Below are 13,386 nucleotides of genomic sequence, written 5' to 3' on the forward strand. Positions count from 1 at the left end.
CATCAAAATCTTCTACAGATTTCACAATAGACTCATCATGTTTTTAGTTCTAGGAGTATTTACTTAGTGCTTACTCTTTGCTAGGCACTGTCTTAGGCCCTGTAAGAAAATCAAGATAAGTCCCTGATCTCACTGAGCTAATACATTCTTTACTAGCAGACATGAGAAATGTATCAAATACAGAATGTATACATCCTAATTTGTCCCGAAAGAGAGACCAGATAAGCACAATGGAAGTCTGAGAAAGAGATTACTTTCAATTGGTTTGCAAGTTTTTATTTGGATGTCTTTGATAGGACCAATAGGGATATGTAAAGTGAGGAAGGATGGGGTCTTGAATAACTGCTACGCTGTCATATGACACTACACCTACAGGAAACTCCACTAAAGCTCTATTCCCTTTTCTTTCCCTTTTCCCCTTCTCTTCCACATACAGTGCAAACCAGCACAAAAAGTGTAAATTTTCTTTACAAAAGAATAATTATGTGTTAATGACCAGAGAAAACATATTTTTTTAAAAGGGATTATTCACAGAATCATAGCATGTTTGCTGAAAAACAACAGTATTCATCTAGTTTAACAACCCACATGAGGATGGCATTCCCTCTCCAACACCTGACTGGTAGTAATAAGGACACTGCTTGGAAACTTACAGAAATGGGGATCTGACCACCTCTCTTCAAGAACCAATCCATTTGGAGATAATAATCCTTGTTGACAAGATAATTCTTCACCTTGAACAAAACTACCACCTTTTGGTTCCCATTTACCCTCTGGTAGGAAGCACAGTTTAATTTCCACTCCATTATAACCCTCCAAATGTATGAAGAGGGCTGCTGTGTCTGTCATCTCTCCTACTCCCCTACCTACCTATGCAAGTCTTCTCCACGCAATCTTTTACTGGAAGTCCTCATATGACAGTTTCCTTACTCCCCTGCTTATCTCATAAGTGCCAATTAGTTAACATTATTCTTGGACTATGACATCAAGCACTGACACCAAAAAGTAGCTCTTTCTCATTAGGAAATGACAATATTTTTCCTTCAGTCATTTCAAAGTGACCCTGTAGTCTACAAGGGCTGTATGAGGCTGGATTTGAATTATGCAAGCCCCCAGGCCACCCTTAGCTAGCAAGTCAAGATAATCACATGTACCTCAACACAGCTTTGTGACAAGATATTCCTCACTGCATACCTAGCAATCACATGAAGTATTCAGAATTTTCTTTGTGTAAAGGGACAATAAGAAATTAAAACTTCAGAAGTTAGAAAGGCATACGAGATATGTTAACATATATTAGAACTGAATGTTTCCCAAATGGATTTGATTCAGGAGAAATCCATGAACTAGTATTCTCAAATTTGAGGATTCACATATGCCTACTGTGCACTAATAAATTCATTCAGTATTGAGTGGAAGCCAAGCATTTTCTTCTTCTAATTTTAACTGTTGACAGAATAATGGCATACTCATTTATTAGATCTGCAGCCAGTTAAGCTTCAGAAATGAGGAGATAAAGAAGACTAGATCATTTACACCATCACTCTTCTCCCAACCCAAACGAGCCTTCCACATCCAGTTTATTAATTTCAAATGCAAATACTTCCAAAATTTGGAGATCCGACTGAGTAGTCTTCAAAAGACTATGATTGTAATCTTCAAGTTCAGATCAACATCTCCAAGGAAATTACAAGTTCTAACTTGGAGGCTACACAGAAAATATTTACTTAGAGGGCAGGTGTGAGTGTAAGATGTGACAGTCATGAGTTGGTTCTTGGCCAGGCAGAAACCAGGCTGAAAACAGAATGTCTCGGGAAGATAGGAGAGTACAAAGAGAGAGGGAAGGGGAAAAAGGCGAATTTCTGGATGGTGGAAGTGGTCCAGTGAGTCAGTGAAGCTCACCTCTGGGAGGCTTAAGCTGGCACTAAATGTTCAATGTTTATGAAAATGAAAATGTCAACCTAACCCCAACCCTCCTGAACATCAGACCATGGGATTCCCACACTGAATGGATGTGTTCAGATGTTCTTGTTTATAACAGTCACCTGATCTCCAATTTGCTGAACTATGTCCTCAGACCTTGTGCTTATAGGATGACAAATTTATTTTATCATTTCTCCATCTTCAGAGTTAAAAGTCAGTGAATTTTCCCACTGCTGTTGCAAGAACTAATGTCATTTTAAACTATAAAGCCCCAAACAAGTGACTTAAAATGACAATTCAATTCTGTGACACTACCTCAAAGACCCACTGTCAACTCACCTCATCATCTTTTGCTGCAAAGACCTTTAGAACTTGATTTCCCATATAATATTTCCTGTGGACCTACAAGAGTAAGTAACAAAAGAATTGGTTTCAATCCAAAATAAGTAACACGTAAAACTGTAATGCTACACGCTACTAAGAAATTCTATTAAAAATGTTCTTACTGAAAAACATTCACAGGTAATAGACGCAACTTATTACTTGAGGTTCAAGTCGATTCAACACCATGAATATCTGAGCACCTGGTATGTGTCAAAAACATTGTTCTGTGCACTATAAAAACAATGAACAGGATCTAGAATTGTCCTGAGAAGCTTGGATAAGTATGAAATTAACTGCAATGCAGTACTATAATACAGTGTTACGAGAACACAAAAGCATAGTATTACAGTTCGATGCTATAAGAGCACATGAGAAGGGCATCTAGCCTGGTCATGAGGGGTCAGGGAAGGCTTCTACAAATGGTGACACTAAGACCTAAAGGATGTGTAGGAACTGAGATAAAAAGTCTGGGCATAAGTGTCCTGGGCAGAGATAATAGTGTGACTCTGGAGTCGCATAGAAACAAAGTATATCAGGGGAACTGCTTTGGGTATAGCATAGTCCCCTCCTATCTCTAAAGCCTAGAAATTATGAGCACATTCACAAGTAAGAGCAGCTCAAGAAGACTGAGTCTCAAAGGTGTGGGGTGAGGCCCATATAATTCAAAACCCTTCATCTCCACTTCCATTCCCCATTTGAAAACCATTATTTGAAGAAATATGGGAATGATCCTATATTTTTAGTTTGCTACATTTATACAGATTTATTTGCCCTCCTAATAGAATCTGTAATAGTTCTTGACTGATTAAAGAGGAGCTAATGATATCTTTTCCTAAGGCACCTAAATGACTTTTCAAAAGACAGCCAGCCATTTGGGGGAAGTTCTGGCTAAATTCTTATCTGTCCTATAATTAGATACCCAGAACACTGACAACTTGGAGGAAGATAAATTGAAAAGACTCTTGAAAATTTAAAAGAGAAGATTAATTCACAATTCAAAAAAGGAAAAAATATCTCAAACCAAAAAAACCTATTTTATATAATGAAAAGTTTCACATCAGTTCAATCCAGAAATGTTAGTTTCCCTCACTTTTAGGAAGTTTGGGAAAATATGTGATCTTATTAAAGATAATTACTAGTCTGTTACAAGGTGCACAATTATTATACTTTATCTTGGTTGACATGGAAAACATCTTGCTCTTAAGATGACGTATATGCATCTAAGACAACGTGAAAGCACGTATGTAAAAATGAGACTATTCAAAAATGAGGCTGTCCACCGGGTGGGCAGATTACAAATGATCAATGGCATAGGTTTTGGAGTCAGAGAGACCCGGTTCAAAATCCATCTCTACCACCTTCTAGCTAGGTGACCTTTGGCCAATTATTTAACAGCTCTGAAGCTTCTAATGTATAAAATACATATCATGGCACCTATCGAAGAAGGTTATAACAAGAATTAAATAGGAATTTATACAAAATGCTTAGTAAACTGACTGGAGTATTATAATCACTCAATAAATGATTGTTATTATGACTAACTTCATTGTACCTTTCTGAGATTGTACTTAAGACAAAAATAATTTAGAGCTTAAAAACAACAAAAAGTAGATTTGGAAAATACTTCCTGACTTAAAAGTTAATTTTAAGTTAGTAAAAATCTTTAAAAATGGAAAATGTACTTTTTGTTCGGCTCACTACTTTTTGCTTTGCCATTCAGTAGGTCCCCACTCCTACCCTGGCACAGGTGACTTCAATTTTTTGTGTCCTGACTTACACTTTCAGATGTTTTGGACAGGTCTTTTCGGCCTATCTGGAATCAGAAAGGAGGCCAGTTTCTACAAACATGTCTGAATGAAGGCTGTTTCACAGAAAAGACTTGGAAGCACTACTATCAGTAATCGTAAATTTTAAGTTTATATACCTCCCAAAGTGAATAATTTTATTTTTAAGAAAAGTCTATTTTGTGTAATTTGTTAGAAAATTGTTAGAGATTCTCAACTTACAAAAAGCATTTATCCTCACTATTAAATCACATTGACTTTAAGTAAATCCTCCCAATTTTCAGCTTATGAGTTTTAAAAATGTATCCAACAATTTGGGCATATCATGAAAAACATTCTCCCCAACCTCACTGAATTATTCGAACACTGAATCACACAGGGACTATGTGCTTGAGCAGCATAAAGAAGTTCAAATCCAGTATACTGACTAACATTTATTGTTATTATAATTCTCAATTGAGTTCATCTAGAATCAACAAAAATCTTTTCATCCCTATAGAGCCTGAAAAGATACATTTTATACTTATTTGTTCTCTTTGGTTGCCTACCTCAAGAACAGTTTCAGCTAAGACCTCCAGGAATCTTTAATAACTCTTTCTAGGAGAGTACACGATATCCCACGACCTTCACTGAATTACTGCATTTCCCATTGTGTCTATTTTTTGTATCTTTGCATTGGTGTCTAAAACAGCATGACTTAGATAAGTTTCACATCTTAGACCTCTTTGTTGGGCACGGAGATGAAGGGTAATGCATAAATCAATGTTATTCTAAGGTCTATGGTCATTCAATACCCAGCTAGACCTTTATTCCTATGAAACACTCCATAAAACATAACAGTTTAGAAAAAGCAATATAATAGCAAAGAACTAGATACTGTTTAAGGCTACTATGAGCTATGACTGACAGGAAAGCTAGGACGTGACTTTTAATTGAATCTGATTCGTGCTGACTTCTCTACGTCTTGGTTTTTCTCTTCCAAAATCAGAGAGCAACAATAACTCCTAGACTACATTTTAGGAAAACTAAAAGTGAAATAACCATATATTATAAATAAAAGGACTAATCAAAATCACACCATCTCAAATAATAACAAGAAAAAGCCCATTTATTTTGTTACAATTAGTAGAATAAGTGCTGTACCTGAGAAGATCTACAAAATCCCAGAACAGAGAAGCACTTCCCCGCCGATTTATATTTCATTTGTTCCTCATCCACTTTAGAGAAAGGAATAATATCACTCCCATAGCGGAACCCTAGAGAACGAGAAGAGTATCTGTTAAGCATATGGGCCTTGTTTTCTACACGCTGAAATCAGCCCTCCACATACATTAACAATATATGCACACTCCGGATCAAGCCTCCATATACTATTCCCTGGAATCGAATTTCTTCCCCTTGTGATCAATGGTGAAAAAGAAGCTGCAGATACACAAACATATACAATACAGAGTCAATTAAAATCTAATTACATTTTTAAGTACATATTCTGCAATCTAGTTACCTTAATGATTATTTAGCCTAGAAGAATGTAGCAAATGCAATGTACTAGTTATCCTCCAAAGATAAACCATGGTTGACTATAGTACAATCATAATTTGTAAATATAATAACAAGAATACATTTATTCAGAAACCTAGAGACAGAGAAAAATATCCATAGAAAATTTTCAGAACAAAATGTTTTCAAAAATGCATGCTGGAAGTACCCAAATGCCTAAGAGAAGCAGCCAAAACTCTTCTTTTGAGAAACATTGAATTTATAAGTTGGCTATTTTTCTGCATTTAAATTTATTTTACTTCTGGAATTGGATTGTCTATTTTTTTCTTTTTCATTATTTAGGTTATTCATACAAATATAGGCGCTTGGCTTCTTTAAAAAAAAAAAAAACAACAAAAAACCCCGATGCTGTTCCAGGGCTTCTGCTCTGTGGAAGGTAATGGTCTTCCAATACACAGTCTTATCTGTTTCACTGGGAGAAGGATCATCAAAATCCAAGGATTCTGGCTTTGGGTAAAGGAAAAGAAAAGCACACGCACCTTTATTCCAGGAAGCAAAGAAACGTGATTGAGGGCAGAGTCTGTGACCCATCATTTATTTGTCCCTGTTAATCTGTTGATGTCATATATTTAATTTAAAAATGTTTTTCTACCTTATGTCTTTTTATAAAATTCCAACAAAAAAATTAACAAGGAAATGTATGGCATATGATTAAGAGTGGTATTTAAATCAAATGTTCTAACTTTTCTCTGTCATCAGACATCTTACTTGAATCGCGTACTAGTACTTTGAAAAATTCTAATTAAAACTCCAATGTTTTTTGGTTCATCTATTTAAAGGACAAATCAATAACTAACTTTTGTACATGGCAAAAAGTATAGAATAGACTACAACACATAACCATATTCCTTTGTCCACACATACTAGTCCCAACGAGTAAGAAAGAGAACTCCACATATTAGGGCATAGAGAATGCAGGACAGGCAAAGGAATATGTGGTAACTGCAAAAAGTTTGAGAGAGAAAAGCTGAAATTCTATGCTCTTTGAACTCAAACAATTTTAACTCTTCCTGCTCCAATGCTCCACCAATAAATTTCCCTTTGCCTAAGATAACCAGAGCTGCTTTCTCTGCTTCAACCAAAAGAACTGGCACCCTCAACTCTAGTCTCTTCTTCCAATCTATCCGAGCTCCAGCTGTCATATTAACCTTCCTAAAACACAGCCCCCATGACATTCTGCTCCTCAAAACTATAAATGGAACCAAGTTGCTTTCAAAATTAAGGATAAACTCTTTGGCCTATCATTCAAAGCCCTTTCTAGTTCAGAATAGCATATAGAATATAGACTCTGAAGTCAGATAGCCCTGGGTTCAAGTTCTGCTAGCTGCTAGCTATGTGACTTTCAATACACTAATAAATGTGTTTCAGCCTCAATTCCTCTATCTATAAAATGAATATAACAAGATTGCTTGTTTTGCTAGGCTGTTGTGAAGATTAAAAGAGAAAATATAGTCTACGGCCATGCCACCCTGAACAAGCCTGATTCTGTCTGATCTCGGAAGCTAAGAAGGGTCAGGCCTGGTTAGTACTTGGATGGGAGACCACCTAGGAAGACCAGGTGCTTGCTATAGGCACTATAGGCACTAGAAAATAAAAAAAATAAAGGATTGTAAGCTGACAAGGTCCTTGCAATCTGTGAGGTCAACCAAGGGTTGCCTAGCCTAAAAAAAAATAAAAATAAAAAAAATAAATAAAAGAGAAAATACAGGTTCTCTATTAGATATTACCCTCCAGTACTCATCTGTATACGCCCAATACACCAACTCGACTGCTTGAAATCACTGAGAATGTCCTCTATTTTCCTGGTCTTTTGCCTTTCATCATGCTACTCTTCCTACTATAGGTGGGTCATTATACTAGCTCGGATCAAATTATTAGCAAGTGATGGAGATGTAATTCTAATCCAGGTCTGACTCCAAAATTCATGTTAACTGCATTACACTACTCAATTAAATTAAAAAATTAGTAGAGATTATAGGGTATTGATTATATTCTATACATAATCCATCGGGAGAAAGGAAAAACCATAAGCATCACCACCACTTTTAACCACTCCCCTCCACCCCATTGCCCCTACAATAATACAAATATCCAGAAACACTGCAATACAGTGCCACAGATTAAAAAGGCATTTTTTTCAAGGCTTGCAAACTAAAACTATACTGGGTAGCACACAGTCTGGCAATAAGTTTCTATCATAGCCATCATTTGTTATCTTATAATTTTAGCTCTTGGACATTTAGACACTCTCAGCTAGTTTCTGAGCCCCCTGGATAGAGATGCCACTTAGACATACTATACAGATCAAATGGGTATAACATAAGAAACACATCTTTAAAGATCCTAGTGAACATGAAGGAATATAACAAACACAAATCATCTTTCTTACCCGCTCAATTACCTTAACGGAGCCTATCTGGCAGGATATAAGATCTAAAATTGGCACTCAGAAAAGTAATCACCATGGAAGTAAAAAATAAAATAGGATAAATTTAAAAACTTGCTTCAGCCACATTAACATAAGCGTTTTCCTAGCTAGTAAATTTCAAACTTTAAAACAAAGTCAAGCATTATGTCCCATCACTTGAGACATTTAAAACTTAGAGAGATGGAACACCTAAGTGCATCCCTGGGAACCATTCTGCCTAAGATCCAACAGACAAGCTAAAGGATCCAGTGTCTCATAATCCCCTCAGAGCTGTGTCTCTAGACACATATCACCTGGAAGAAAATCTCTTTCAGGCAAAAGTGGAAACCGTTATTGGCATACCTTGAATCGTATCTTCTTTTGGAACTTCAGTTTCATCATCGTCATTCAAGCAGTAAACAGTTTCTTTCTGTATATCTTCTTTTCTTAGGGTTCTTGCATCTACAACCATCCAGGACTTTTTAACTTTTTCCTGTAGAATCTTATTTCCAAAAGTAAAGAGAAAACACAGAAAGCTAAGATTCCAGTCGATAAAAGGTAAAACTTTAATATATTCTTTTTTTTTTTTTTTTGCAGGAAAAACTCCAGAACAATTAATTACTCTAGCTAAATTGTTTTGTTCTTGGTTATTGTAGAAATTGTATTTCATAACTTTTTCTACATTTAATTTTCCCTAGAGTTATCCACAGGTAAATATTAATATTTTTATGTACCCAAACACTTTCTATACAAAACCCTCAGATTGTCTAATATAAGAGGACCTATACATTTTGTTACCACAATTTTCCAATAAAGAAAGGGAGAGCACTCTATCTGTAGTCATAAGTTAATAAGAAAATCGGGGCGGGGGAGGGGGACTAGAAAGAAGGAAGGAGACTGTATTCTCAGTGCTCAGGGACACTATTCTAGGCCTGATGGATCCCAAAATAAAGAAGTACCTACAAAGATTTCATGTACAGTGTGGTTTGGAATTAAGTCCTTGAATAAACAAAAAATACCTGAATACATAAAAACATGTTTTTGTATATTTTGTATATTTAAAAGCTTTTATATATTTATTTTGTACAGTTAAATAAAAAAGGCAAGGAGGGTCATATGGCAGCATGGGCAAGAGACTTGCACTCAAACTGGAATTTCAACAGATAATTACCAAGAGCAACTCACTTTTGAAAGCATACTGTTATATACAAACATACATGTATAGCAAAAGGCAATCTCACAGTAACAAGTCAATATTTTTTGATACTTCACAGATATTGTTACTACTAGATCGTTAATAACAGAATTAGGTGTAGTTGAGTGTTCAAAACTCTGAACTTAACTCTAGTGTACAGGCTATATTTCTGCTGTGATATATAATGACATGACTTAATGCATTCCACTTTCCTTCCCTAAAAGAGAAAAAAGAGTGAGAGAGAGAGAGAGAAAGTGTGTAAGAGAAGGCCTGAAACTCATGATTAATAATCAATTATCAACGGAGAGAAAGAAAGAGGAGGGAATCAACCTCAATCACAGACAATTCGTAAAACTTCCCCTCCTAGTACACCTTTTTCATAAAAGCCAAATAGAAATGAAATAAACAGGGAGAGCAGTTAGAGAAGCAGTAATTACGGTACTGAATAACCCACACGTGAATTGTCAGTTCCTTATGTAAGCATATTTGTCTGTCAGGTAGCATTTCTTTAAAAAATGTGTACCTACCACTTACCGATTTATAAGCCATAATATTTATAGACAAATTGGAGCCAATGGTCAGCTGACAGGGCCAGGGCATGGAAGTCCTCTCAATTTTCTTAAAGATACACAGTTGTCTCAGACTCTCACTTAATAAAGAAAAATGTATAATGAAAACAACAATTCCAAAATGTTAACTTGTGCTAGATGATGCACTTAGTTTTCTAGAATGAGAAATGAACTGTTGTTGATCATAGAGAGAGGAACAGCAGGGGATGGCAGGAATGTGATGATCATAGTTGAGAGAGAGCCAGGATACAACTGAGTTGGCTTAGGAGAAAGGAGTTGAATTACTTTACTGACAGGTGAAAACAAACATCTCTATCTTCCCCTACTCAATCTTTTCTTTCAACTTGGCCAGTTACTATTAACATTTTTTTCAGGACCAAGGACATTTTGAGGATATGATGAAAAGACATTCATAAATGAGTATGCACATAATATAAAGAGTTCACCAGCTCCCTCAAAACCTTGGACTTGAGAATAAGAACCCCCATCTAGAATATCACAAGGTGGGCACCATACTATAACATCACTGCTCACAAGTGCACAATTCTTATTTAATTCTAATTCTCTTAAAATAAAAGGTATGTGTATATGCACATAATAGAGAGAATTAAATAAAGCCTCTCCAAGGGATAAAGGAACTTAGGAAACCATATTTTAGTCTAAAAGTAAAGCAGAGAACTCTAGGTTTCTTACTGGGGATAGAGAGGGAGATTTGGGGCGTAGTAAACATAATGTAAAGTGTTACTTCATTTGAACATAAGCCAAGATCAATTCTCTTTTTATCTGGCCCCTAAATCAAACACAACAGAGAAGATTACTGGAGATATTTGGAATCTGTGGAATTCACTAAAATAAGGAACAAAAGGAATTAGTGACCAAACACATTCAAAGCATACAGTCCAGACTATAATAGATCCCTTGGTACAGATGAAAAACATATCTAGAAAGTAGAGAATTATGTGATGTTATACAATATGGACAAAAAAGCCTCAAGAAACTCTAATTTTCAGAAATAATTTACAATGAGTAGCAGATAATCTCCCTGGCACCTTACTTCCAAAGCTTATGGTACACTTTGGCTTTGGATTTGTTGGGGAATGAATGGGTCTGAACCAGGTCTAATCTGTCTCATAGGACATTGCAAGTACAAGTATGAGTCGAGTTTAAAACCATCATGAGGTTTGAATTTTGTTTCAGGAGAAGTTTTAAAGACCAGCATCAAACAGGTAACATCTGAAAATACAGGATCAACTCTGCAGTACATGTGAACCTCCCCAAGTAGAAGTCAAGATATTTTCCTAAGACCTTCCAGGTGATGATGAAAATTGTCACCAAGGATTTCACTTCTTACCTGAAGGAATAAATTTCATCCAGCCCATCTTCACCTTCTAAAGACATCATCACCGTTTTCACCATCTGAATACCTTCTTTTTGTTGCTCAGTTATTCCTTTTAAAGGAAAGGCAGGTCCAAGGTGGTCCGAGCGCAAGCTGCCATCTCCTCTGTCCCCAGTTTCATCTTCCTTGCCAATTGGGAAAGGCAAACTATCAGGAAAAGATCAGTAGTAGTTAAGAAGACACACTCTGAAGCCAGATAATAAACTGGGTTCCAATTCTATGACTGTCACTGGCTATGAGAAAATGGGCATGTCAGTCAACATCCCTAAACTTTAAATTTTCCATCTGTCAAATGGCACTTACCTACCTTAGCCAATATTCGACTGGTTTCAAGTAACTGAAGCCTCTGTGATTTGGTTAAAAAAAAGGGGGGTGGGGGGGCAGGTGGGAGATCTTTTGGCTTATATAACCAAATTGAAAGGTCAAGGTTGCACATGGCCTTAGGATGAGTACACACAGTGTCTCAAACATCATACCAATTACCTGACCCTCTCACTCTCTATCTCCATATTCAGTCATTTGCTTTTATGCTGGCTTCGCTCTCTCAGACTGGCTTCCTCCACATCACCGCTGAACAAATTCCAGCTCACACTGCCCAACTCCACTACCAAAGAGAGATTGAGTATTTAAACCTCTCCTTTCACTATCAAAAAATCCTGGAATTAGTGGCAGCCTGGGGGCCAGATCCAGAAGAGGTCAGCCCTCATTTAAGCCAAGAAGTTAAAGTTTAGCAAGAAATGCTTCCTAGTTTAGGCTGAGTGATATTCTGGGCACACAAAAATACATAAATGAGTGCTCATTAATATCCCTCAAGGTTATTATAAAGATTAGAGAATTTGTATAAAATAATTAAAACTCAAATAATATCAACATTATTATTACGAAGAATTCCTCTACAGAAATTAGGTAATTGTTAGAAATAAGTAAAACCAATTTCGCTTTTATGTTTCATTCCAGTTGTTTGACTAAAACTTGACTGGGGTTACTAGTCCTGAGAATATCCAATAATCAATACCTGAACTGAAAACCAACCAACCAAACATGTCTTAAGATAATACGCTACATGGCACTTTACAAACACTTTCATGTAAACAATCTCATTTAACCCTTACATAGCAGGTAATAGAGATTTCTACCTTTATTTTCTAAAAAAAAAAACTAAAGTTACAGAGATGAAATAATATTGCCAAGCCACACAGCTAATAAGTGATAGAGCAGAGACTCCGTCATCTGATTCTAAGGGCAATGTCCTTTCCATGTAGCATATTACTTTTGCAAAACAACTGAATTCAGCAATCATTTCAGTTCACTCAACATTACCTGCCAGTCACCCTATGTGGATTGTTATTTTTAAGATGATTTGCTTGTCATTTTTCTATAATTAAGATAGAGCTTCCTATTTTCATTTTTTCTACATATACTTAGCATGACAGATTTGCATGTCCTGTATTACCTAGCAGACAAAGAGCTTCCAGGGAGCAGGGTATAGCATATAGGTTTTGCATCAGGCTACTGAGGTTTCTCTAATACCAACCAGGAAGAAGGGAAATGAAGAGTCAGGAAGTTACCCTAGAACAAGAAGTTACAATAACAATTCTTTCTACTCTGCAGTAAACCAGAAATAAACTTTCTCAGTAGTCAGTAGAAGAAACTAAAAACTAGGTTCAAGGAACAAGCCTGCTTAGAATATAGCACTTCTTTGACCCACTGGTATTTTTTTAGCCTACCAAGAACAATCAATCTTACATAGGTTATGCTGAACAATAAAACCAAAACTCTACTCTGTATGCTTTATATGCTAGAGGTTTGTGGCACAGGAAGAAATATTACCCAAGAAAAAAATACAACCGGTCAAATAACAAGCAAGTAGAGAAAAAAGCTACGTTCCCTCTTCAGCATGCTTTACAGTATTGCTCATACAGAAAAAAAGTAGCCCTTTACAGTGACACTGACAGAAGTGTGGTATGTTTCAGCTATGTAAAGGCATCCTGAGATGATGAAGAGAGAACAGAAGCCAATCTGGGCTGCTGAAGTGCTGAGAAAAACCTCAGCTCAATAAGGAGAGAAGTGTCACTTTAAAAGCACTTAATTTCTCTGAAGTACTGTCTTAACAAGTATCAGTATGATGGGTTATTCTGAATTATTTTTCCACAGTTCTATTTTTCAGC

General features: G+C 36.2%; 1 protein-coding gene across 4 annotated transcripts in view; it reads right to left on the minus strand.

Annotated features, from left to right (window-relative positions):
- The window catches only part of XRCC5 (X-ray repair cross complementing 5), a 76,993-nt gene that overhangs the window by 55,251 nt on the left and 8,356 nt on the right, over positions 1-13,386 (minus strand). For all 4 annotated transcript variants that reach the window (XR_003044707.1, XR_003044706.1, XR_003044705.1 and 1 more), the window contains exons 6-10: positions 11,174-11,365; positions 9,788-9,902; positions 8,422-8,560; positions 5,235-5,347; positions 2,263-2,325 (exon numbers count right to left, since the gene is read on the minus strand). Coding sequence is in view for 1 of the 4 variants with exons in the window: in XM_006906741.3 (XP_006906803.1) it covers positions 2,263-2,325; positions 5,235-5,347; positions 8,422-8,560; positions 9,788-9,902; positions 11,174-11,365 (622 nt within the window). In the remaining 3 variants the exon portion in view is untranslated. The remainder of the gene's footprint in view (positions 1-2,262; positions 2,326-5,234; positions 5,348-8,421; positions 8,561-9,787; positions 9,903-11,173; positions 11,366-13,386) is intronic.

Source organism: Pteropus alecto, unplaced genomic scaffold (assembly GCF_000325575.1).
Source record: "Pteropus alecto unplaced genomic scaffold, ASM32557v1 scaffold110, whole genome shotgun sequence".
Classification (NCBI taxonomy): Eukaryota; Metazoa; Chordata; class Mammalia; order Chiroptera; family Pteropodidae; genus Pteropus; species Pteropus alecto.